General features: G+C 35.2%; 1 protein-coding gene across 2 annotated transcripts; it reads right to left on the bottom strand.

The window, feature by feature from the left end:
* Nucleotides 1-27,859, bottom strand: LOC129791837 (protein windpipe). 2 transcript variants are annotated; one of them, XM_055830404.1, is made up of 2 exons: nucleotides 27,433-27,859; nucleotides 1-3,156 (listed from the first exon to the last, which is right to left on the bottom strand). In XM_055830404.1, the coding sequence occupies exon 2, from the start codon at nucleotides 3,141-3,143 to the stop codon at nucleotides 1,005-1,007; it is 2,139 nt and encodes a 712-aa protein (XP_055686379.1). In that variant the 5' UTR covers nucleotides 3,144-3,156; nucleotides 27,433-27,859; the 3' UTR covers nucleotides 1-1,004. The 2 variants fall into 2 exon arrangements, with proteins under 2 accessions (XP_055686379.1, XP_055686377.1); XM_055830402.1 differs by lacking the exon at nucleotides 27,433-27,859 and adding an exon at nucleotides 19,968-20,630.

The following is a 27,859-nucleotide window of genomic DNA, read 5'->3' as shown; positions in this document are numbered from 1 at the left end:
TAAATTTTTTATGATATTTTATTATTTTTTATTTTAAATAGTTTTGTATACAATTTGAAGAATAATCACAATAAATTAACAGAAATAAAATGTAAACCATTTTATCGTGTTGAAATGATATTAAATTTCTTTCTTAAAAAAAAACTCCCAAAAGAAACTTTTTTCTCTCTCTCAGTTTAATTACATTTTCAGCTCTGAAAATTTATTACACACACAGGAAAAGAATTTTTATGTACAAAGATGGTTTTTTTTATCATTCTAGATTAATTATAAAATGACTTTATCATTCTTACTTTTTCCTTCTTTTTTAATCTAAACTCTTTTTTTTTACAGGCTAAGTAAAATTTTGCTCGATTCTCGCACTTTTTTTTTTTAAATTCAATGCCGTTAATTTTTTTCTTTATTCTTTATTCTAATGAAGCCCTCCCACCTCAGGCTGGGAAGTTAAGTTTCAATGAGATGGCGTAGTAAAAGCCCCAAAGTGTGCTAAAATATGCTTAATTTAGTTTAAAACTCAAATTCCCAGCCCGGAAGGAGGCAAAGTAAATTTCCCCTCATCTTTGTGTGGTCGCAGCGACGTCTCGGAGACGTCGTAGAATATTCCCTAAACGTTTTTTTTTCCTTTTTCTGATGAATTTATGTTGAAAAATGATGCACATCTGCTATTTACCTAAATATCACTCTTTGATCAGTTTTTTCTCTATGCTGGTGTAACATTTTGCAGGAAAAAGGGAATTAAATCCTTTTTTTTTTCTTCTCATTTTGGCACTCACAAATAAGAGGTCCTGAACACGGAAATATGATTTTTCTCCTTCTCTCTCTCTCTCTTTCTCGGAAGTAGGGATCCCTTCAATTTGAACGGATACCCCCCCTTCTCAGCAAACTCCCACATTTTGACAAAATTATATATATATCTGACTAAAGCGACTTCGAAGACTAACAGAAAAGAACTCATGCTGATGGATCCTTCAAGGATGATGCCTTCCCGAACTGCTATGTTGCAGTTAGGTCTGCTGCTGACCTCTGATTGGACTGGTGTAGGGCGTCGTGATGATATCCCCGGCATTTGATCTACTTCGCGTAACAAGGAGGGGAGTTTTGGGCTTGGGGGTTTCCGTGAGTTTAATCTTAACCCTCCCCGTTTCCGGACTGTACACCGGGCTGTATCGTGCCAGGGCAGGACTCTTGGGGACGTACTTATTCGCAGCATCGGGTTCTGTACCATCAGCCACACTACTAGGTCCATTGTGCACATCAGCTGGTTGTCCGTTGTGCAAGTGCGGTGGTGCATGATCCAGCCCATTAGTTAGGGGTTCTCCTGCAGGAGCTTCATTGTGATCTCTTGCCCCTGTGTCGTTATTATTCAACCCGGGAACAGCGCCATCGTTGTCATACAAACTTCTCCGGGGATTTTTCTCATCTTCTGCCGGAGGAGCCGTTGGCTCTTGATTCATCGGTACGTTCTCCTGCTTCTGCACGGGTTCTTCCACCTTCTTCGGCGGTGGGGGTTTCTGGTATGAATCAATGGGATTCACAACATCAACTTTATCCCCATTTACGGGTTTAGCATAGTCGGATTTATCTCTATTGGGCATAAGTGGAGCACTTTCGGGGTTTCCATTCTTCTGAATGGGTTTCCCCAGGAGTTTCTTATCCATATCCAACATCTCCTCACCACGTGGATTCTCAGCATCAGCCCTATTGCGTCGTCCACGCTTCTTCTTCTTCTTGACAATTATGAAGGCAACAAGCCCAACTAGGGCAACACCCACAACAACGAGGAGGATAACAGTTGCACGATTCTCTTCTGCCTGCTCCGGGGTTTGTTCAGCTATCCTGATTTCCTGGCTTGGTGTTCCACTTTCACTCTTCGACGGAATAACGGATTCCTCCTTAGACGCAGCTGCATCTGCACTTGATTCCTTGGGTGCACCTTCAACACCTGCCATGACAACGGGAACAATTTCAGCTGACGGTGTAACTTCATCCTCTTTCTGCACATCGTGACCACCAAAAATCCCAAGATCTGGAAGTGGGGGACGTGTGACCTCTTCATCGGGTTCTGGAAGTGGTGAAGCATTGTCATCATCATCACTTGTTGGTGGTTCAAAGGAGTTTGTGTCCAAATCAATGGCTTTCTCAAGGGGAATTAGTGGTGGGAGGGGTATGGCCCCACTTCCAGATCCATCATCATCGTACTCTTCGTCATCATCTTCAGGCGACTCTGATGCTTCTTCAACGTTCACCGCACGCCCCCCAAAGCCAGATCCCTCAACAATAGCTCCATCCGTTGCACTTGATAGCTTCAGTGTTCTGTCTGCTTTGACAGCATCTGCATCTCCTGATCCATCATCAGCATCATCATCAACTGCGGCCTCCTTGAAGGGAATAAAGTCATCTTCGATGTTATCTTCATTGTCATCGTACTCAGAGTCTCCACTTGATGCAGGAGCATCACCCATCATGAGTTCGTTGTCATCATTGGCATCACCCCAGATATTCCTCTCTCTGTCATCATCGCAAACATCCGCCTGCTTCACCTGCAGCCATGGCATACCCTTGAATCTGATTGGGGAATGGCACTTAACTGGACGATCTGACCACACGTGCCGCTGTTGCAGCCAATTGCGCACCTGCAGCGTTTCGCACGTGCAGTTGATGCGATTTCCCGCCAATTCAATCTGCTTCAGGTCCCTCAGCTTCATCAGTGTCATCGGGAGGTACGTGATCTCATTGTGGGTGAGATTTAGTACTTGAACACGCAACGGAAGTTTCCCCAATTTCCCCGATGTGATGCGATTGTAGCTCAAATTGAGTTCACGAATCTTCTTATTGAGACGATTGGCTTCTGAGAGGCGATTATTGGACAGGTCCAAGTGCGTCAGATTCTGCAGATTCTCCAGGTGATTTGTGAGTCGTACAATGCCAGCATTGGACAAGTCGAGCGTCTCAACAGAGATGGGGCCAACCTCGGCAATATGATCGGCATTTTGGCACCTAACATGACTGAATGTTGTGGCTGAATTTGGTGATAGGATGCACGTGCACCCAGCGGGGCATGTTGGATTTGCGGTGACTGAAGGTGTGGCGAGTGAGAGAAGCAGGAAACCGAATGTGGCCAATCCTGCCGATGGGAGCAACATCTTACGGGTGACTCTGCAATAAAAGAAGATAAAATTTGAATTTGGCGCGCATTCGAAAAGAAATAGAAAAAGTGGTGAATTTTAATGATTAACTGAATGTGGGGAAAATGTAACATTTTGGCGGCAAAAAAAATAACAAATCAATAGTAAATTAACACGAAGAAAGAAGACTTTGTCCTTCATTGAGGCATGAAGAAGCAAATTGCATGAGAGGTTGATTGAGAACATTGAGAAGGTCAATATGCGTTGCAAATTGATGAAATTAGGTGGGAGCTAAACACATTTTTGGTCATGCTCTTTTACATTTATTGTAAGACACAAGAGTAGCGTTGTGACGGTAAATTGCTTGTAATTTTATTCATGGTGCCTGAAAGAGGAGAATTCTATGCTTCCGAGTGAATGTGACCTTTCTTGGATCAAGTTTAAATGATTTGGTAATGTTTGTTAATGAAATTTGAAGTGTTTTGGTCATTTTGTTGCTTTTTTGGTGAATTTTTCATTATATTTTATCAATAAATAGTTAGAAAGCTTTAATTACGTCCTTTTCATCCTTGTTTAATTTAACCGCTAGGTGTCTTCCTAAACAGCTACAGGCCCTCTGGCGGGGAAAATATTTTTAACCGCCACTTTATTATTAAAAAATCCATTGAGCTAAATATTTTTGATTTTTAAAGAATAAACATTATTCATATTCACCGCCACTTGTGAACAAATTCAAAGCTCTTCATCGTTACTAAGCACATTGTGCATTAATTCAAGAAAATAATACTCATATGTTTATAAGTAAATATAGAGAATCAACTGATTAAACAAAGTTCGTCTCTTAATAGCACCTGGGAGACGATAATTTCCAAGAAAAAAGATTATTGCGTCAAAAAGCTTTATGAACAATAATCTCCAACCTTGTTGTTTAAATAAAAAAAAACTTTCCTGCGCTGAAAGTGAAACTTTTACATCTTTTTGCAGAATTTTATTGCAATGAAAATTATAATTTAATTTGGGTCATATTTCAGGTATTATGTAGGTACATTATAGCTCGTATTTTTAGTTGGTTGTCTAGCAGAGCTTTTTTTTACATAATCAATGCCGGTTTTTTTGCCCTTATCGCGATCTGTCCACATAAATCTTTTCACATTTTCCATTTCATTTTGCAAATTTTTTCTTGTCTTAACAAAATAGTTGCTATATTATTAATGGTAGACATTAATTTTTTTCGCGTCTCACTTTCGGCGTAACTTTTTATTTTGCATTAATTCATCTCTAGCCGGTTTATCTTTCATATTTCTTTTTTTTTCTTAAGAAGGAATTGAAAAAAAGCCAAAAGCTCGCAACTTTTCGTCATAAACAATGGAAAATCTCAACAGAGAATCGCATCAATAAAACACTCTGAAATGACAGAAACACATCCAATATAAATCGAACTGTGTGAATTAAATGACCATTAAAATGGGGAATTTCAGAGAGAGAGAGCGTTAAAAGAGCAAGAAAATTGAATTTATGCCAACAGTATAATTGCTCAGAAATTTCCATTTTATTTGATTGCATTGTGAGGGTGACCATTAGATAAAAATCTCTTTTAGCAGCCTGTGAGAAGTACTTGAACTTAATGATTCTTTTCTTAAACATCTCACATACGTCTTGTACAATTTAGCTAACCAAATGCAAAAGGAGTGAAGTGAAGAAAAAGTCTCACGTTAATTTTCTCCCCAAATACATTCAGATTCTGGGCAAAAGAAACAGAACCATGCTATTCATTTGTAATAAAAATATTTTATTTACACTCCACCATAGTAAACAGTCTAATTGTATGCACATGTTGCACTTGAGCTGAGAATTTTTCACTGTGCGAGAATTCGATTTTTTTCAATTTGCCCACAAGAGTGGCTGCGGGACAAAATCATGTAGAAGTACGTATTATTTGTTTATGGGAGAGTTTTCGGAGCAATGTACAAAAGGCATTTTAGCTGATGATACGATAAAAGTTTTTTTTTCAACTCATTTGAATTAAATAATCCAGACAATACGAGAAGTTTCCAGAGCAGAAAGTGAAAGTACACGGAAAATCTATTTCCGTTCTTTTATTTTGCAGAGGAAATTCAATTAAGGAAAATAAGAATTTTCCAGACAGACTTCTGGAATGATTGGACAGCAGATTAGCTGGCGTTTATTTGCAGACGATTTTGCATTAATTGAATTTTTATAGCTTACACGGTAATGGGGGGAAATGACCTAAATCCAGAATCTATAATTTTTTTTATTTGGAGAAAAGATTTTAATATTTTTTTTGATTTCTTTGGAAATTTTCTTTTTAATAAAATATTTTCACAAAAATAAATCGATATATAAACAAATTTATGAATTTCATTCTTTTTAAAAACATTAATTAAATTCTAATGATCTCGTTTTGTAAATATTAATATAATAATATTATTTTACTTAATATCGACATTGATTCTCTTTTCAAAAATCAGATCGACGCTCCCGAAGATTATGAACCATACTCCTGTGTTAAAAGATAGGAATATGGTTCATAATCTTCGAGCACGTCGAGATAAATGCTTCTCAAAATCGGTTAAGAAATTGATTTTTAATGCAATGGAAGAAAAGGTGAAAATGTTTAGGAAAAATTGTTTTCATTTTTGAAAAAATCTTTATTCTTTAAGAATTTAAAAAATCGTATGAATTCTTAAAAAAAATTTTATTTTGTTAAGTTTCTTAAACCTAGCTAATGTTTTCTTAGACTTCTTAGACCATGATTAAGTTTTTTAGGCTGAACTTTAATTTTGTTAAGACAGACTAAAGTATTTTAGGCATTTAGTTTTTTTTAGGTAAAACTCAAGTTTTTTTCAATCCTGGCTTTTAATGTTTTAAGGCTAGATCAGGCTAAATCTGAGCTAAATGCATTTTTAGATTTTTACCTGTCTGACCTTTTTTGTACATAAAAATTACTAAAAATCATCCAAAACTGTTACTCAAGTCCGGTACAGCCTGACCTAAAAAAAATCAGGTCTGCAGGCTTAAAATTTAAACTACTTAAGCCAAAGAACTTAAATTTGACTTTAAAGAATTTTGTTGTTTTATGTGCTTAAGAATTTAGAAAAAAAAAACATTTTTTCTACAAAACTTGAACGAATTCAGATAAAGGAAGAGTTTAGAAATTCTTGTGTAAGACTTCAGGAATATTGCTAGAGAATTTCTTTTTTTAGACAATTTTTAATCATATTTTGTATAAAACAAAAATAATTCTTTAGTTTATCTGGCTTAATAAAATAATTTCTTGCAGTTGAATGAAAGGAGTTGATAAGATTTTAGCTGTGTTTCTTTCAGACACAGCTTTTGTGTACCGAGCAAAATCGAAAGTCGTCAGATCGGGCTCAAACTTGGTATGAGCACGAATTAGGGTCCCCACATTCCAAAAAACGTATGCGCCAAAAAAAAAATTTTCCGGCCGGCCGTCCGTAGTATAACACTAAATTGCGAGAGAACGGTGATAGATAGAGACTTGCGGTAAACGGCAAAGTTTAAATATCGACTGGAAGACATCCGATTATGAGGTCAAATCCACCCCCCCACCCCCTCGTCCGCCATTTTGAATAACCTCAAAATTTTGTTTTCGCTATATCTCAGCCCCTGTAATAGCCAAAAATCTGAAATTTTTATATGTTGTAGGGGCCATCAAGAGCTTTCCAACGATACCTCATTTTCGAAAATCGGTCAAGCCGTTTAGTCAATATGGCCGCCACAATTTTTCATCGAAAACCGACCATAACTCGAAAACGGCTTGACCGATTTTGATCAACCCGGGGTCAAATGAAAGATCTTAACAAACCCTACAACTCTCTAGAACACCCGAAGTTTCAAAAGTGACCGCTAGGGGGCCAAAAATCAAAAACAAAATTTTCGATGAGTTTTCGATGAATATCTCGAAAACGACGACATAATTTTTTTTTCATTTTTTGATATGTTGTAGCTGACCATATTATCTAGCTTCATGCCAAAAATGAAGAAAATCTATGGATCCGTTCTCGAGATATAGCCTTCCAAAGTTGGCATGTCATATCTCGGGTTCTACAAGTTCGATCTTTATCAACTCAAGCGCAAATGAAAGGTTTCGAGAAACCCTACAAATGTCTAGAACATTGCAACTTCGAGAAATGACCGCAAGAGGCGCTAAAGTCAAAAACAAAGTTTTCGAAAATTTCGAACTCGAATTTTTCGAAAATGGCGACATAAATTTTTTTCATTTTTCGATATGTTATAGCTGACTTCAAGACCTTTCAAACAAAAAAAAATTTATGAAAATCTATGGATCCGTTCTCGAGATATGGCCTTCTAAAGATTTCTTAGGGTATGACTTTTCAACTTTTCCCGACTTTGCGCGTATTTAAATTAATTCGCGTTATAGTTTGCTCTCACAAAATTGGTACACTGAAAGAAACACAGCTCCCGTAAGCTTGGTCAGCTTACCAGTACATTTTTAATTGTCTTTTTCAGTCTCATTATAGCGGTTTTATGGCAAAACTTCCCAGGAAATGCATAAATGTGCATTAAAAAGTCTCGAGAATCATTTTTTTTTATTTACTAATTAATTTTTAATTTGTTAAAAATAAGATTTAGGGGAAACTTTGCCCAATTTTTGTTTAATGAATTTTTCTCGGTCATGAATATTTAATTTTCTTATTAATTTACTTTTATTTCATCTATTTTTTTGGATACTTGTTAAGGTGACGTCCTTGGCGTCCTTAACTCGTTACGACGCCATTTTATAATTCTTCTAGCATCACCTAGCTACCCTTTTATGTAATTTATATTGAAATTACAACAATTAATTAGTTTCATTTAATTTCAATTTAATTGCAAGTTTAAAGGCAGCATCGTTGCCATTTTCCTTTCACTATTTCCTTCCAATTTGTAACATAAACTTGTTGACAGGATAAGTGATGGGGACCATTCTTTTTCCGTCAAAATCACATCTGATGTCAAGCTAGATGTTTCTTTTCGAAAATTCCTTTTCCCGCCGGCATTCATTTAAATTTTCCAATAACATAATTTCCAGAGTAAATGATGGATAAAAAGAGGCACAGAGACGACAAATTTATTTACAAACATCCACTAATTTGACACAACTTCGTTTTCTCATCCATTGACTTTTGAGAGACCTTGTTGTGTGATGCAGTTGGAGAAAATCAACGGGAAAATCCCAGAAAAGTCCACTAACAACGTCATTGGCATATCAATCAAGCGCATCGTGGTTTCTCATTTCGTTTGGAAGATGGGGAGGAGTGAATACCACTATAAATGTAAAATATTTCTTCCAGATTTCTCTCCCTACTTCTAATCTAATCTTATATATGTAACGACCACAAACTATTTTTAGTGTCACCAACAACAACAACAACTGGAAACTGGGAGGCAGAGATCATTGCATGAATCATGAGTTGGGTGAAAGTGAATTTCTGCGAATTTGCGGAAATTCTTTTGGAGGCATTTTATGGAGATTTTTGGACTTATTCTCAGTCACTTTTCATTGCGATGGGGCGTCATGATGTCTTTGGCACGTGTTCAAAGTTATATGAAGGTTGATGATTGCATGGCAAATTTGTGATTCTGTTTACAGAACTTGAGCGGATTATGTTTTATGAGCTTCACTCGCTAGCAGAATTAATCTCAAATCCCCCTCCTGTTGAGCTTAAGGTCTGTTTTGGGTTGTTTTTTTGTTTGTTTGTTTGATTGGACGGTAATCCCCTGGCGAATTTCAAAATGACGACCAATCTGATGAATGACGCTAAACAACAGGTATTTAATTTTATTACATACAACATTATAAATGCTGAGCAATCTCTGTGACTTTTTTTACCCCTGATGTACGCATGATCTTGTGAGCGATTGTATCCCGCAGCAATTTTGCGGATTTTAAAACATTTTCCCGATCATCTGTGAAGGTTTTCCGCACCCAAAAAATTCATGTTGAGGAATCGAAAAAATTTCATATAAATTCAAACGACCCTCTCGATAAATATTGATCAAGATCGTTGCAATGAATGAGGGCTTTTAATTTTTTTAAGCTTAGAGTTTTATTTTTCAGGCATGTTTGACGATTAAACTGCGTGAAATTGATAATGCGTTTATCATTATTAAAGTTAAACATACAGACGATACAGACGCGATAGCCTCTCTTTCATCTTTCGAGGAACTAGCGCTGAATCATGGCTAAATAAAGGAGAGGCGTTTGTGTTGAAATTTTATCCCTCAACGACATTTTATTTGGATGTGTCGTAAAAAGTTCAATGACTAAAGAAGGTGTCACACTGTGATAATTACAAAATAAATTACTAATCTTCTTTATTTAGGTCTCCCGATTTGCCACCGATTAGCTTCGAATCTTCGAAAACAACACAAAATCGGTCGAAAAAGCCGCTGTAAATGATATAGAATTTATTATCTCTAAGAAAACGTTTTTTAGCAAAAAAAAAACTACGAGACACAAAACAAGACAAAATACTTCCGGCATATTTTAAACAGCGAGCTTTCTGGAAGTCTATATATAAGAAAAAATGTTTTCAATGGCGCCGCGACGAAGCTTTGAAGCTTTTTTTTGCATTTGCGATCTTCCAAGTCATATGTTTTGGATTTCTAAAAGTTATTTTTACGTGCCGATAACCTCCATGTAAGTAAAATCACCATTTAAACTGATAAATCAAAGTCCTGCTGATAAGCGTGAGATTTTTGTGAATAATAATAAAATAGGCACGATCACCCAGATCGATCAACTGCCCCAGAGCTGGAATGATCACCCTGTGTGGGATTAAAGTTCCACAATGATGTCAATTAAGTAAAAAGTAATTGGTTCATTGAGAAAAATTCAAAATCAGCAGTAAATCATTATGGTGATTCTATTGATTTCGCGTTCATCGCAACTCGTGAGTGACAAAGTTCAAGTTCAGTATTTTGATAAGTTTTGAGCCCCCAAAATGATTTCCTTTTTGCTCTGCCTTATCAGCCACGTCAGCCGCATATAGAAGGTTGTGCTGAATTAAATCTCTTAAGAAAATCTGTTGAATTTTTCATAATATGAATTTGACACTAGATGGCGGCTGTGTTGTTTTTGGACCTCTAGTGGCGAAATCGAAATGAAAAAAAAATGATGGATCCTCTTTGGCAACCAAGAAATCCTCGAAATCGTTGAAAATTTAAGGATTTCTCGGTCGCAGAATTAGGGTCAATGATTGAAATACTAAGAATCCTATAGAAGTAATATAATTTGAAAATTTCCACTAGGCGGCTCCACCCACAATTTATTCCTCTAGCGGAAAATTAAATATTCTTCAATAATCCAATAATGCCTAAACTACTTTTCAAAAAAAGCCCTCATTTCCCATTAAAAATCTCTTAGCACAATGCAATGGGCCCATATCGATTTGTCTTGGCCTTTTGTCACACATTGCAAGGTAATTTTCGGGCATGGGAGAAAAAGATGGAAACCCCGCGCTGGATTGTCTTCATCGCAGATACATCCAACCTTGAAATTGCGTGTAGCTTAAAAGACCCAAATTTAAATAACAGAAATTACCATTGAGATTTCGTCTGCAATTTAATAAACAATACGACATAAAATTATATAACATACCACGAGGTTTATTTCACGATAAATAACACTAAATACGTCGAAATTATTTTTTTTTCTTCAGTTATATTGCATTATATACAAACTCCTCTAAGAAGATTACCTCTTTTGGTGATACTTCAAGATCGCGTGAGATATTGCTGTGATTTAGAGTTTTTTCGGGGAATTCTTCTCAACAAATTACGATATTTTGGGATTTTTTTTCGGTTCAATTGTGGGTAAATACAGGTAGTGACGGTTATGGCCAGTAATGACCTATATATAATTTAGAGGAAATTAGGCAAGGACGCCATTGCTTTATTTTTGACAGTAGTTAATTAGACAGAACTTAGTCAGCAAAATAACGAATTGAACACGATGTCCTTCCGAAGGTTGCCGAAAGCAAAATGGCGCGGAAAGCGTCGAGACCGTTGGCGCAGACATAATAAATAAGTCTATCGATTAAATTCGAAAAAAACAGGAAATCCATCAGACTCAGAATGAAAAACAAATGCACCAACGAGCAAAGGGAGCAAAGTTTCCTTTTAATGGGATTTTTTTTCCTTTTCATTTAATTTAATTTTAGTCACGAGAGTTCCACTTATTTGGCGATAAATTTCGGAGAAAGGCAACCTAAATGTGATTTTCTTCTCCCCTGGAGAAGATTTCTCTTACAAGGCATTTTGGAATGAATTCAATATGCTCAACGGGAGTTTATAAATAGAAGGTAATTTAGCGAAAAATAGTGGCTGTGGATTGTGGAGATTTTTAGAGTGGCAGCCACTCTGGTGAAGCCCCATATTCCTCATCTCTCTCTCCATGATAAATTAGAACTTTTCCGGCTAATAAATCAATTGTTTCCATCTTGAAGCTCATTGGGGGAGCTCGCACACGTCGAAAAGATGAAAAGATTGACCTACAGCGTCATTGGGGGTGATGCATTGCTTTTATTTTCCTTATTATGCCAATTATGGGTCTCTCAGTGGAATAATAGCAAAAAAAATTCCTTTTTTCACAACTCTTCATTGCACGCGTCCAAATGGGAGTTATCGCGACTTTTGCACATGAGTGCAAATTAAAATGAATTTTTTGGACACTGTTTGAGGGGATAATTTGTGTTGAAGATTTAATTAACAGAAGACCTCAATTGTGTGTGGAAAATGGCAAATTTTCAACACTCTATTTATGAATTTTTTAGCATAAGAGCATCCCGTGTCAAAATGTGGATAACCTCCGGGTAATAGAGCATCATTCGCCTTATCAACCCGGGACAGAGATATCTCTGCGCGCATTAAGCGACGATAGTGAAAAAAGCTTCTTACTAAAATACCCCATTTTGAAAGAAAACCTCATTCATAATAAAATGCAAAAAGTCGTTGCGAAGATGATACTTAAAAGATGAGTGCCACGATGCTTCTATAAATGTTATTTTGTCATTAGGCATGATGCTCTAAAGCATACAGAGGAGAGTATATCTCTCGCGTGGATATATTACGATCATTCACTTGAAGCTGATAATTTATTGTTCTTATATGCACGGACGGATTTCATAAAATGCGGTCAATTCTGCCGTGCAGAAATTAGCACAAGAGCAGAAATTGTGCTGGATGTGGGATTAATTGAATGCCTCACCAGTGCAGAAAGGAAATTACCATACCATCGTGACTTTGCTAATTTAACTGAGACACTCTCGATGGCACATGGTCACACTTGACCACTCAAATTTGCACTATGTGAGACAAGTTGTATGATTTTTAAGCACACTTCTCTGTACCCATTACTTATGAAGATTATTGCTAAATCCCCCAACCAGATGGAAATTAAAACGATTAAAGACGATAGAAAATTGCCGCATTTTATAGTTTGCGGTGAATGTGAATGATTCTTTTATTCTTTAAACTAGAAAAAAAAATCTTTCTTCAAACTAGGTTTATTTCTGACCCATAAAATATGCTGATATTTACCCCACGATACCATAAATTGCATCTTACATTTGAGCTTTGACAATAAATCAAATTGAAAAGCATTTCATTGACCATGTTGAATACTTTAAACGTTTAATTAGCGAAGAATCTTATAGAATTTCTAAGGTTGTACCGACTTGGTAAAGAACCTAAATTCCAGAAAGATTATACGTGGTAAAATCTTCTATTTTTCACAGTACTTGACCTCTTTAAAGAATTCTCAGAGAAATGAAAATGAAAGCAGCAAAAAGTAAAGTAAAAACACAAAAATTAGTTGGTCTACCACATTTTTTATTTAGAACATTTACTTAAGAACACGTAACATTCCTTATCTGTTTTTTTTTTAAATAAAATTTTGAAGTCGATTTTATGAAAAATTCACTACTCAGGCAGTTTTAAAATTTCAAAGGTTTTTTTTTCAATTTTCTTAAAATTTCTTAAAGATTGTTTTTAGTTTTCTTAATCGAAACTTAAAATATCTCAAGACAGGCTGAATCGCGCTAAATGCATAATTTTCTAAGATTTTCCCTGATCACCTTCGGACATCAAGATTTGTAAAAATCTTCGAAAAAATATATTAAGTCTGATTCAGCCTGACTTGAAAAATTTTAAGTTTCTCTTAAGAAAATTGAAGAAAACCTAAATTTTTTATGAAAACTTTATAAATTCTTAAGAAGTCTAAATTTTCGCTTAAGAAAACTTGAGAAATTATTAAGAAGATTATTATTAAGAATTTCAACCTCTGTTTTCTTGTCTTTCGAAAATTTAATTTTTAGCCGTTAAAAATTGTCCTAAGAGGTTTCTGATGCTTCAAGAATTTTATAGAGCCATTTATCCTCTGTTCTGCTTAACCGTTTTTATTAAAATGGGATTAAAATTAGAGAACTTGTAAAGCTCCATAACTTCTTGAGACAACATAAGCTTCTACAACTATGTCTTAAGGACTAAAATGCAGAAAAAAATATATTATCCAATTTTTATGTTTTTAAAAAGTCAGTCTGTTTGATTCTTTTGTGAATTACTTTAGATCTTCTGATAAGTTTCTTAAATGAATTCTTAATTCAAATACGATTAAATAAACTCCTTGACAGTTAAAATCTAAAGAAAAGTAAAAGGACAATAATTTTCTTCAATTTTTTTCAGAGACAACAGATATTAATGATACAGAAAAATGTTTTTTTCTTTTGTAAGAAAGAAAAGTCAAGTAAAATTGAATTTATTGCACCTCTGGCGTCTTCTGCCGTGTCGATTGTTACTTTAAAAAAAATTGGGTTAATGTAGTGTCGCTTTTTGCGATGTGCCTTAAATCACCTTAAAAGTCTCGAACTTTTGCCAATTTTCGCCATTTTTTTTACGCCGATAGGGATCGTTAAAATGAAATTTATTTCCATGCGAAACGTGTGATGTGCGGAGAAAGAGATATGTGTCGATTGTGTTGATTACAAAGTGTATGAAAAAGTGCAGTAATTTCTGTATAGGTAAGAATGATAAAGTGTTATCGTGCTCAAATGGAGCTCACAGACAGATAGCGATTATACCTGAAAGGTGAGTTAAGTGTTTAATGCAGAGCTCAGTTTTCCATGGAATATGGAGAAGAAAATGATCATGCAAAGTGCTTGAAAATGTCTCTGCGCTGATGATGATGGAGAAGAGAGAAAAAAAATTTATCACATTTTTATAACAATAACTTAATCAGCGCTAAAATAATTCCCGAGGCGTGCAATGTTGCGGCGCCCGTGGCTGGTAGATTTTTGATTTGGCACCGTGTCAAGAGGAGGCGGCTAATTTATATAATTAAGTGAGGTGCTCTAGACATTGAACATGAGGATTCTTTAATGAAAAACGCATTTAAAGCGATTACACAATTATTCAAATTTACAGCGTGCTTTACTGCCAGACGCGCGGGATGACACGATCTTTTGCCAAAGTGAAATTTCGCGCGCATTTGATCTTGGACAGGGGCAGAGAGCAATGTGAAAAAAAATAAAGATCGTTAGAAATTGATTTAGCCGCTTGGGCGGAAGGAATGTGTGGCTAACACAGGAAGGAATAAAAAAAAAAGTTAAGAAGAGGCAACTTTCACTCTTCAATGATTTGGCGAATGTTGCCAAAAATAATCACAATTCGCGACTTTTGCAGTAGACAGAGCCACGCAGAGGAGGTCGTGTGATAAATGGAAGAGTTAGGAGTATGACAGCTGGGACCAGCTGGGAACAGGCTGTATGTGGCCAAAGAGGTGAACTAAACAATGTTTCATTTGATTGCAAATTTTTTTTCTTCTTCCCTCTCATTGTAACATTTTTTTTCTCATTAAATTCATCTGCAATCATTTCTTATTTTCTCCCCAACAAACCACAATGTCGTACAATATAATTTTTTTCTGGTACTTGTACGTCTTGCGGCACAATCGTATGATCAGTCAAAGTATCCGCGAGATTGCTCCCCACCAAAATCTAGCACCAAAAGACTTTTCTCTCTTCGGTCAGGTGATCATATTGTATGTAATTTCTTTAAGTGGTAATTACATCATGCCATCCAGCCCAACACTTATAGACGGAGTGTCTACAGAATATAACGGATGACCACCGGCGAGGTTGCAATTGTTGGTCAGAATGCGCGCGCGCGCGACTCAGTGACTTTCCATCATGCTTGTAACATTAATTAAAGTGTGGATTGCAGTTCATTTGAGGCTTGTACAATGAGAAGAATGTTTTTGCAGCAAGAAAAAAAAACAACCAAGACGTGTTGGGAAAGAAAAATCGTATGATTCATACCATGATTGGTAAGAGAGTGAAATTGTTATTTTTTTGCAAAACACTTCCACTATGCAAGACTTTTCCGAAACGGCCGTTTTGCTTCTTTAAAGGGGAAATTAATGTGGGAAAAAAATCATTAGGAGTTTTGTTGTATTTTCTTTAATTTAAATTTCAATAGCCTATGGGTGTGAAGTTGTTGATTAAACTGGGAGTTATGGGTCTTGAACTTGCAATGTGGAAGGTCACCTAATATTAATGTGCGCGCATGTAACGTCTATACTTTATTTCATTACCTACTGATAATTTTTTTATTTCATTTACAGGGCTATGTACGGGAGAGTGGGGTAAAAGGTGGACAAGGTAAAACCGAAAAAGTTGCTTTCAAATAATTCAAATTTAAACGGAAAAATTATTTTTTTGTAAATCTTTTGAATTTTGCTACAAATATTCTAATAAGAAAAGTTACAAAGGTTAACCCTTTCACGTCCATTGTATCATACGATAACCCGCAAACGTGAAACATGAGATTTTCCTGAATTTAATCTAAATTATTTGCTCTTCCAAGTTTAAAAAAAATATCGTGAATTGATAAAGAAAAAGCCAACATTAGTTTCAGCCAAAATTTCCCAACATTACGAACCTTAATAAAAAAAATCACCTAAAAAATACAAAATTCTGTATTCTTTGAGATTCTTTTTGCTAAATTTTCTCTCCAATTCCACGCGAAGAGATAATAATGTTTTCGATACAAACAGGGTATATTTTTTCACAAAGTTAACTTTATTCGCACCTTCCGCAAGTGCTAATAAACAAATACACATCTCTCGTGAATTTACAATAAAATCTGCATATTAAAGTATATTTTCATGGTTCGGAACAACTCTTTTGCGCGTCCCAAATTCAATTCACACCGCGCGTCCAGGTAAATGTTCTTATCAAGCCATCTGATAGCGCCTTTACGCAATATTGCCCCACACACAGAATATGGTTCCCTCGTGCGAGATTTCTTTCACAGGAATATGTACCACCTAATATTATGTGGAATTTGGTGAATAAACAAACTTTTCCACCATTTTTCCATGCTCTTTTGCAATTTTTTTTCTTCGTATCACATGAGCAATTTCAGAATTATCTCCCCATCGCACACGGGATCATTGCGATGATCAATTATGTGGATTATGTAAAGTAATTAGCGTCTTATGGGCCCCTGGAGTTATTTACACAAGAAATTTCATTTTTTTTCCTCTTCTTTACTCCACATACGGTGTAGAAAAAAATCGCCTTAGCACTCTCACCTCGTTAAGAAATTGTCGCGAATGAATTGTGAACAAAAATAGACATTTTCTTGGGCCTTCGTGGTTGCTTTTAACACCGCAAAATACACGAATAAATTTTTTTCTTGCCTTCTGCCATTCCTTCTGCGAATCCCCAACAAGCAATTTGGGATGCAGAGGAGATGCAAAGTGGTGACAATGTGGCGCAAAATAAATTGTCCGCGATGCTTGTATGAGAGAATTTCTCAATGTGAATCTTTCGAGGTCAATTCAATTGAATTTTCGGGGTAATCTTTCTCCATCCCATGATCGCGATGATCACAAGATTGGCCCGGCTGGTTTTATGTGTCATTGTCAATGCCTCTTACCGGCGATCGCGCGCACGTGAAAATACGCCAAATGATTGCCTGCATCGTCACACGATTGCAGTATTCATGCTTCGGTGAGAAATTCACATCCATGCCATCATACCCAGACGTATTGGCAATTAAGTGGAGTAATTTCCATGCGATTTCCGTGTTTAATCAAAATAAAATGTATATGAAAGAGAGAAAGAAATAGCCTATAGCTTTCCCATATATATTTTTCAGACGATCGCAAATCTAATGCGAAAATGGATGATTAGTTAGCCTGCAGTCGCCGGCCGCTTACTGAGGAGCCTCTATTAAACCGGATGGCGTGCCTACTGGCCAGAAATGTAGGTGAGATCAGTACCAAGTTCACTTGAAAAGTGACGCACTCACACGGCGGTGATAGCACTCTACCAAAACAGGCAGCGAAATAATTCCACACACACCCGGTGTGAGATTACTTTACGAACAAGAATTTATGCTTTCATGACGCAGACTATGAGCAAATATTTGTTTATCATTTTTTTTTCTATGAATTTTGCCTTCTACCTTTGAAGATCTTTGATAACATATTATTTCTCTTGAAGTCTTTCTATGGAAAGGAGTTTATTCATCGGTGTATGAAATACTTTCTTATTTGTGGGACAATTAAGATAGGTACGTTTTATTCTTTCTTAATAGAAAATAAATAAAAAATAGATTAAGAAATTGGAAAAGAAACTTCATAAGAAAAAAAATCATAAGTCAGGTTTTTCTTCACAAATGTGATTTTACTAGTTATGTCGTTAAAAAAATTCAAAAATCATTAATTACCTCTTTTTAAGATTCTCAAAAATTTAATGTTTTAATCCTAAAAATTATTACCTAGGTATACTGATAAATCCAAAGAATTTCTGCAAAAATGTTTTACTTGATAATTTTTCTCTACTTTTTAAAAAATTTTCTAGTTAGTTCTGTAAATGATTTATTCAATGGTCATTCATCTAAAATTAACCCAAATATGCCCGGGATTTTTTTTTTTAATTTTTGTCAAGTCTGATTTAAAAAAAAGGGGTCTAGAAAATTCAATTCTCAACCGAAATTACGAAATTTCACTTAAGAATTTCTAGAACTATTCTGTTAATCATATATCTATTTGACTTTTAATTAAAGAAAACGTTTTGTTATAATTAAACACATTTTTTTTAAAAATTCTGCTCAAGTTACTTAAAAAAAAACTTTTAAGAAATGATGGATAGTACCTATGTCGTTAAAGAATTTTATAATAATTTTAAAAAAGCAAAGAAAAACTTGATGAGTTAAACAATAATTTTAATTCATCATTAAACTAATCGTTACGTAGACTAACTGGTTCATTAAGAAAAATATGCTAGCACATGCTGAAATATTGCTTACCCTGGAAAAGATTTTTTTTATTCTAAAGCGCTAAAATATTTTTTTTAATTAAAAGATTTTTTAAAAATTAAAGATTTAAGAATTAAGAATTCCTTTAATTTAAAACACCTTAAATATCACATTTCTCGTAAACCATCAACCATTCAATTCCAAAGGGGGAAAAAACATTATCTACTCCACTTTGTTAAGTGGATGCTTCACATTTTGAAGATGAGCTGATATCAGGCACTGACGATTGAAAAATAGAATCATAGAGGTTATCTAAAGGTTTTTTTTTATTTGCAAGTCTTTAGTGTTCGCGGTATTTCCAGTGTGTGGCTATCAAAAGAGGCGCCAATTACTTAAGAATTCTGCACCAGCTGTAAGATTCTCTTCTATGTATAAAATACGAAAATAATTTTAAGAATGAATCGAATGAATCTCTCTTTGGGACTTTCTTCTTTATCTTTTGTGAAATATAAAGTCAAATAAGAAAACACATTAAGCAATTCCATTAAGTGATACGGAAACGACATTGTAAGTCTAACCCACGAGATATTTTAATGAAATTTCGTGAAGGCCATTCAAGGTCTCTGCAAATCTTCTTCACCTGATTTCTTTTAATCTCACCCCACCAATGTTATCGTGTAAATGAGCTTCAATAGAGATTTTGTGGATGGACGACTCCCAAGTTAGCTTAAAACCCCTTTTATTATTCGATAAGATTTTCTCTTGGCAACTGCATGAATTTTTTGCAATTTTTATGCCAATCCATGTGCACCAATAATCCTCCCACGCAGTGTATGATGTGAAAATGAAATAGAATTTTGAGCGGTACCTCCGACCAACTGTTGATTCACCGGCTCTCTACACGGAGGAGATGGCTAAGAAATGCGAATCGGGTGAAAGAAGCTTGGTGTGAGACATTGCAGAGATTGACGCGTGGGAGGTTCTCGCGCGCGCAAACAAGATCTGCAGAGAAAACGGCTAGGATGGGTTTTTTTTCAACATTTCTATGGCAATCTTGCACGGTGCGCGGTGCAAGAGGTGCTGCTCATTTGTCGCAGCGAAAAAAAAATGTTATTTTTATCAGAAGGTGATTACATCACTGTCGAATTCGTGTACTTTTTGTCTCACTCATCAATCAATCCTTCCTCCACTTTTTTGGGGCTGTTCTTATCGCCATTACCGCGCGCATTGAGCGTTGATAAGGAAAATTTTTGAATTTTCCTTGATGGGCCATCTCTTGTGACGCCTCAATAGTTCGTTATGTGGACGCGAAAGGGATGAATAAAATAGGTAGTCCGTGACACACGAATGAGAAACTAATATTTTGTGAGATCTCATGAGAAAATTGCTTTTCTGGGAAAACCTTCATGAAATCTGTATGTAATAACGCTCATTTTGTGATTGATGAAATCAAACTTTGACATTAACTTGAACTACACCTGCGGAGACTTATAATTAAGCGATGAAAAGACCGTATTCAGTGCTGTGTGTTACCTCTTTAATTGTCTCTCCAGTCCGCTGAATTACTCCAAAAAAAAAACTATTAGCGGAAAGAGAAGGAATTTCCGAGTCACACTACTTCTTCAATTTATCTTAACCCTCCACGTAGGCACTCTTCGTGTAATCCTCCTTGCTCCCAAAAAGTATTTTAAAAAAAATCCAAAAAGAACAAAATTTCTCAGTTGAGAGAAGAAAAGTTTTTTTTTGCACTCGATCGCCACACAACTTCTTCAGCACTCGCACGAACACTGCTGACTTTCGCCAACGTCGCACCGATCGTACGTATAAAATACTTCTTTCGCCCGTGCCTAATCTTATCATTCAGCTTTTCGTGGTGAATTCACAAAATGGAAAAGTGGGGTGAATCAGGAGTGACTGAACCACATGCATGAGCCATCGACATCCTCTCTCTCTTTACAACTTCAGTCAGCCCAATGAATGAGATTTTCACTGCGAAAACGCTTTTTCCTTTGGCGGAATTTTGTAGACACATATAAATATAAAATGAAGCAATTCCAACTTAGACCCTGTCACCACTATAGCCGCGACCTAATGCTGCTGCCACAAGGCATTTCACTTTGAAACGCAGAATATCATACATTCAATTGCTGTGCGTCTTATCATTATTTCAACAGAGAACTTTACACAGTTGCTCACACACAAGCGCCATGCCAAGCAATGATTAGAATTTATGGGGTGCGCGTTGATGTAACACAAAACTATGACCATCTGATAAGGGACTAGCGCGCTACTCATGCACAAGCAAAATACTCCATCATGAGGTACAAAAAAAACAACATAAGGCAAGAGGGCGCGAAATTTCGTAGGTACATATTGATATTGTTGTAGGTAAGGAAAAGAAGTTGCCACGAATTTGCCATGGAGGACCTTTGTATGATTTTAGTTAAGAAAGTCTCTAAAAACTTTGACTCAATCTAAAATAACTGCCCAAACACAGCTGAATTGTTTCTAATATATCGCCTGGTTTAACCCGGCGCCACCATATTTTTTTTAAATTAACAATCAAAAATTGCTGACAAAAACCCAGAAATCTAATTCCGTCTAATGACTCATTTTCGTTATAGGCAGAAATATTTTTTTTTTTTTAAATTATGTAATTTAATTTCTTTTATTAGTTTTTCTAACCAGTATTTTTTTGATAAAAAAATTAATCCTCAAAATTTATTATTTTTAGAAAAGTGGCATATTTTTTTTGATAAATATAAAACATTTCTAAATTATTTTTTCAGTTAATCAAATATTGTAAAAGATATCAGAAAATGCCAATTTAATATTTTAAGAATTCAATAATTTCAACCTCAAACTTTGACTTTAATTTTATGTAGAAAAGAAAACGTAACGTCCTTTCAAGTTTTCTTTCCACGAATTTGAGTTAAATGAAATAGATTTTATTCTTTGATGATATTTAAATCAATTTGCTATGATGTCCAGTTAAATCCTCAAAATCCTAAAAACGTTTAACTTTATTAGACACTTCCGGATTTGGTTATCTGAACTAGGTTTGAACGGTTCTAAATAAACGGTTTTGTAATCTTTCTTTACTAAATTTTTATCAATCTTAGAATAAGGCAAGAAGGAGACGCCTAGTTCCACCAGGAGCCTCCATTTTCAATTTTTAATTAAAAACGTTTCAGATATCTTTTCAGCTTGTTAACTAAAACAAGCTAAGATCCTAATAATTATTTTCAAAAAACCCTAATCAAAATATTTAATTAAAAAAAAGTAATAGTGTAGAAATTCCTTTTGAAATTGACCCTAATTCGATGCCGGCTAAACCATAGTTAAAGATTTAAATTGGAACTCAAGCTAATGTTGCAGTAACCAATCCAATAAATAAGTAATCAACACTTGAAGATCACAAACTAATTACAATTCTCTTGTCTTGGGAAAACCATAATTATTTTCAAATTAATTTATGAGGAGTTGTAGATAAACATCCGAGATTTGTTTTTCTACTGAAAAATTATACATAATCTGGGAAATTAGTAGTTTTGTTCACACCTCCGGTTTTTCTTACTGATTCTCATCCATCTTTAGGTTTTTTCTTTAAATTTATTTCAACTGAATACTTTTACAAAAAAATTGAATCACAAAATGAGCAAGAAAATGAGGATTTTAGGGTTTTATTTGGTACAATGATCAACCCCTTGTTGATATCACATGCTCTGAGATATAGCTCAGAAAGAGGCGAAGGAACCCAGTGTTGTCTGCAATGATCGCAAAGACGCAACTCGCTATCATTGATTAAATATTGATTTTTCCACAAATGGAAAGAAATACATTTTATCCATTTTTTCTTGGCTAAAAATATAAATATTTAAAGAGCTATCTGAAATTAAATACCTGCTATTTATGGGGCAGTCAACTTAATTATTTCACACAAAATGGCAATTCTCCTGTACATTTGTATCTCGCCTTTAATTCTCCACCATTCATGCCGGCATTTGAGGAATGTGAACAAAAGTGGAAAATTTCACAAAAAGAAATCTCACCAAAAGGGCCATCATACAGGAATTAAGCATTAGAGAAAAATTGCAGTGTACGTATGTGAGCCATGTGAATGCAGTGCTTGTTATTGTGCCCATAAGTGAGGGCTTAATTAAGAAGCGCTATGTTTATTATTTATCATAGTAATAATTGTGTGGAATTTAATTGTGAGGTATATCGTAAAATTTTAAAACCTGTGCCATAATGGACATCTTTTATAGTGTTGACCAATAAATTCTCAACCTTAAAGAGAAGTTTATGCTGAAAAATTAATTTTCTGTATACCGACATGTATGACAACGAAGAAATTCTCTTCGGAAGCACCCAACAAGTTCAACTGAATGAGCATTGAAAATGAATAAATCGAAACAACAACCAGAAAAATAACCTTCAGAGTTGAGGTGAAAAACTCTCAAGAATCCAATGAAAAATGATCTCAAGAGATTTGTTCTGGCAGCAGCATAGCATTATGCTAAATACTACAACACACTGCATTGGAAGCTAAGCACAAATTAGTATTTTGAGCTATTATGCAAATGATAACGAGGAATCCCCTTCATGCTCAACACTATATACAAAGCTCCCATATAGAGAGAAATATTTTCAATGATACTCATTTTACTTTCATGTTTTCACTTCTTCTCCCATTTAAAACAACTTCACTGCATTTTTTTCCCTCCAACTACTCCAAACAACCTGTCCCGATGAAATTCCAATAACTCTTCAATTTTAATTCCCATACCTGTGGTTGTCTTAATCGACAACACGATGGGTAATAATATAAAGCTCGTGTGTCTGGGAAGAGAAGTTTTTTCTTTTCTTCACGAGAAAAATCTTCTTGCGGACAGTTTTGTTATAATTTGTGGGGCTACAAATTATGCAAAAATTGTCGCAATTGTCAAATTGTCAAGATGAGCGTGCGCAATAAATTATATTTGCAAATTTCAGACTTCATCAAGATCGCTATCTCGGGCGATAAGACCAAAATCAAGAACAATCTAATCGTGGCCGTCAATTGTAATTCATGCGCTCACCATTCTTTTTGCACTGTAAGAAACAGTTTGGAAAAGAATTGGTTAATTTTTTTTTGCAATGTTGGTAAGTTTTTTCGTTATAAGAATTCTTGCGAAATTGCAGAGAAAGTAGGTATCATTTTCTTCATTAACATTAACCTCGTCATTTGATTTGATTTGATTTGATTTGGTGTCCTGAGGAAGGACTCATACAGTCCGAAACGTCGGCAGGAAATAAAAAAAAATAGTCTAAAAACGACCGAAAATCCGTCTTTTTATTTTCTTAAACAATTATTTACGATCCATCGAAAAATGAATTTAAAAAATTAATCAAATCATCGCTGGAAAATTAAAAAAATACTCAATTTTGATTTATAAATTCTTGACGGAAACTTCACAAATGTTTTTGTAGGAGTATTATTCTCCTTCCGGGGACGTCTATTGGATGCGGGTTTAAAAGAAACTAAATCTTTTCTCAAAGCTTTCGGCTTTAACCACGCCTTCCTCAGTGGTAAGTTTGTCAATTATTTGAACCCTTGTCAACAATCTCCTTTGCTTCTCTTGGCATTTTACATCGGCAGGGAAAGTTTTTATTAGATTTTTCTCAAATTTTCCTTCTTCTCCTTCTCTATGGAGCCAAACGCACAGTAACCAAACAAAATGTTTCTTTTAAACCCGAATCTACTATATTGACGCCCCCGGAAGGAAAATAAATACTCCTACAAAAACATTTACTCAATTTTGAGTTTTCTTTACGGAAAAAGCTAAAAATTACACTTTCAGGTCAATTCCTTTACACAACTCTTGCTACAAAACTTTAATTTAATATTGTATTTAATTCTCCAAAAAATGGTACATTGCGTGGGAAGGCTAAAAAAAATAAATTTAACCAATTAGCACGACGATTTTTCACAGTGTACACACATTTAAACGTCCCAAAGACGCATCCACGGCAAATTCTCAAATTGACGCCCAAGAAGATGATCATAAATTTTAATGTTTAATTGGTTTGTTCCACAACCAACATCTTCCAATCTCCTCACTGAGGTATTTAGGATGGGACAGGATAGGAAAAAAAAATGAAGAAAAGTATCTCTATGTTTATTCTATGCAACACAAAAACTCGCGGACGCTACTACAACAAATCGATGCACGTGAAAAGAATTAATTTTCTTTCACTTTTTTTCTTATCCATTCTTTTCAGAAGGAAAGCATTTATTTTAGATGGAGTTTTGCTTTGTATCAGCCCCTTTAGACATTTCTTGAAGTATTTGTTTCCTTTCTCCGCACGACATTGTATTCAAATATGATGCATTCCATGTGAAAAGAGTTTAGAGGAGATAGAAACAAGTTACTGATTATCTATGTGCCTTTTTGGGTGGTTGAAAAACAACATACTTCGGAGGGAAATTGAAGGAGAAAAGAATTTTTATTTTTCCTTTCAACAATGCATAACTTATTGGGCCACACAAGATTTTTTTTCGGGAATCTACCTGTACAGGGGAGATATATATTTTTTCATTAAATTAATATTTAATTAGAAGACAAAAATTTCACTCTCCCGTGCGCACGAAAATTAATCTAAACTCTTGATTCTTATTATAGGAAGAGGAATATACGCTGTGAGTTGTATGAGAGACAATATGGGGCTCATTCCACCTGCGGTACTTTTTTTTCGTGAAAGAAGAACAAATTGAAATTCAAATTTTCGATAGAAAAATGACGCATTCCATTTGCAAATGACATCATAAGGCCGATAATTCTGAGTGGTATGATTTTTTTCTATAAATATTGATGTGAATTGGCTTTTCGGCTATCGCAATGGCTCTTTGAGCCTCAATCGATAATGGTTTATTTTATGGGTGAAAAGTGGACGAAAGACGAGAGTTCTAAGTCATACAGATACTTGACACCATTTCCCACCAGCACAAAGTAAGAGAAAACTTTAGTATATTTGCCAATCAAATGGAATAGGAAAAGAGATTCCATGCAATTGTGCAATGCAAATTAACAACAGACCCAAGTGCCTGGTGCGATAAAAGTGATATTAAAAATTGAACATACTGCAGTGGAGTAATTAAAAAAAAATCACACCAGAGAAAATTTATATAGCTATGTATTCGCCAGAACGCACAATTTATGTAATTTTTTCTCTCTCCGCGCCACTTTAATATTTTTTCGTGAAAATAAAAAACCGCCGAGTTTTTAGCTCAATTACATTTTCTATACTCTCAGCATGACGCATTAAAAGCCCATTTCTGGGTACTTTTGGTCATCTTTTTCGGACCGTTTCGGGTGGTGCAGCCCCGAGGACAAAAACACGCGCCGCGCGATAATCCACGGGCTGTGCATTGGGGGCAAAAATATCGCTATTCATTCTGATTTTTGACTTTTTGCACCATGTGGCGAACTCTTTTTTTTCCTCTCCCTACCTCCTCGACTATTTTACCTCCAATTGACACACATTCTACCTTCGCGAATTTCGCCTCTCGCAAGAGGCTTTTTGAATTGCGCTTTTTTTGTTGTTTTGATAGGAAGGGGTCCCATTAGGGATGGAAGAGCTTTGAAATTATGAAAGTTTAATGAAAAGTTCTAAAATTTCATAACATTTCATGATTAGGAGCTTTTTCCATTAACCCTTTAACGTTTATTGGATCATACGTTAAACTAATTATTCTTGAGCTAAAATTTATTAAATTGGTTTTTCAACTTAGAAATACGTTAAATATTTGTTAGGAGATACCAAATAAGACGTTTTGGGCAATAAATGTTCTCTGAGAGCATCCAGAGAAAAGATATCCTGAAACGTCTTCTTTGGACACTTTTACGTGGGTTAATACATAAGTTTTGCAGGTTCTGAAGTCCTCATTTTGAGGTCCAGAAATGTCTAAGACAACAAACAAAAAGAAAGAATTAGATAGAAGAAGCAATTAAATTCATTTAATTTCTAGGAAATATTATGTTTTACATTTGGGTCGATGTATTACCCAATGGATGTGAAAGGGTTAAAATTTATTAATATTTTATTAAGTTTCTTTTAATAATTTTTTTACTTAGATATTAATGAATTTTGCGTATTAATGAATTAATGATTTATTTGAGGATAAATGGGAGTAGTACTTAAGCCGATATCTTCTTAACAATGCCCCTGAAAAACCGAAAATTTCAGACATCTCTTAAACAATCCAATATAAATTAAAAGTGAATATAAAATAATATTATTTTATGGAGAACAATATTTCTTCTAAAGATATTTTTAAAAAAAAAACTGAAGAAACGATTTTTTTTTAATAGAGGATACTTTCTTCAAATCTGGGCCCGTATTATGTAACTCTCCGAGTGCTGGGAGACCCATAAGAACAGTACAGCCACCCAGCACTCGGAGAGTTACATAATACGGGCCCTGAAGATCATGGCCCTCGTGTTATTTAGCATCACGAATGCCCGCTACTACTCATTATACTAATGAAAGTAACACAGATCTCTTCAGGTATCAAGGTAGATATAGATACCTCTAATTAAACTACGCTGTTACAATACATTTTTATGAACAAGCTAAGCCAATTTGAATCCATTTCCAAAATTTCAGAAATTTATTTATTTTTCCCCAAAATTTCACAAAGTTTCTCCAATTCATCTTAAGACAGTCGGTTAATTTTGAACACAGTTATAATGAGTAATGAGAAAAAAAAGAATCACGGTGACTGTGTGGTTTATCTGATGTGTGGAGAACATCCCGCAGTTTCAGTCAAAAAAAAAACGAGCCACGAAAAGGGAGTTGCCCCACTGAACAGCCTGATGGGTGAGTTTTTTTTGCTGGTTGATTGCGAAGTAAATTGATTTTTGATCGGTGATAGGGCGCGTGACATTTCCGCGAGTGCGCGAATGATGTAAAAGGTGGGATGGATAAGAAATTCAGTTGTGTTAATTGAAAATACCTTATCAGCTGTCGGTGTGAATGTTTGAAATTGCAAATTTCTTCAGTAAATAATCCAAATGTTGTCACTTGTCCAAATAACCACCATTTAGTTGCTTATTCTGTCCAATCATCACTCCACTCCCGGGACTAACGAAATTTGTGAGAAAACAACCACGAATGAAAAAAAAAATCTTATGCGCTCCGGCACTTTTCAATCGATCTTCTTATGGACTCTCTCGTCTTCCTAGCTCTTTTCTATTTCTTTGGTTTGGTTTGAGACAACAACAAAAAATGTGTATTTGAGAGTGAGTGAAAAAAAAAGAGGAGAAACAGTAGGAAATGTGAAAGAAGTTCTCCGTGGGACAAGAGGCAATGTGAATCTATTCGTTCAAGTGCTTCACACCAACTGAATAGTGTGTTCCCGCGCCAACATTGCGCCACTCATT

The sequence above is a fragment of the Lutzomyia longipalpis genome, chromosome 3 (assembly GCF_024334085.1).
Source record: "Lutzomyia longipalpis isolate SR_M1_2022 chromosome 3, ASM2433408v1".
Taxonomy (NCBI): Eukaryota; Metazoa; Arthropoda; class Insecta; order Diptera; family Psychodidae; genus Lutzomyia; species Lutzomyia longipalpis.
Note: the sequence above shows the minus strand (reverse complement) of the source record. Positions and strands in the feature narration are given on the sequence as shown.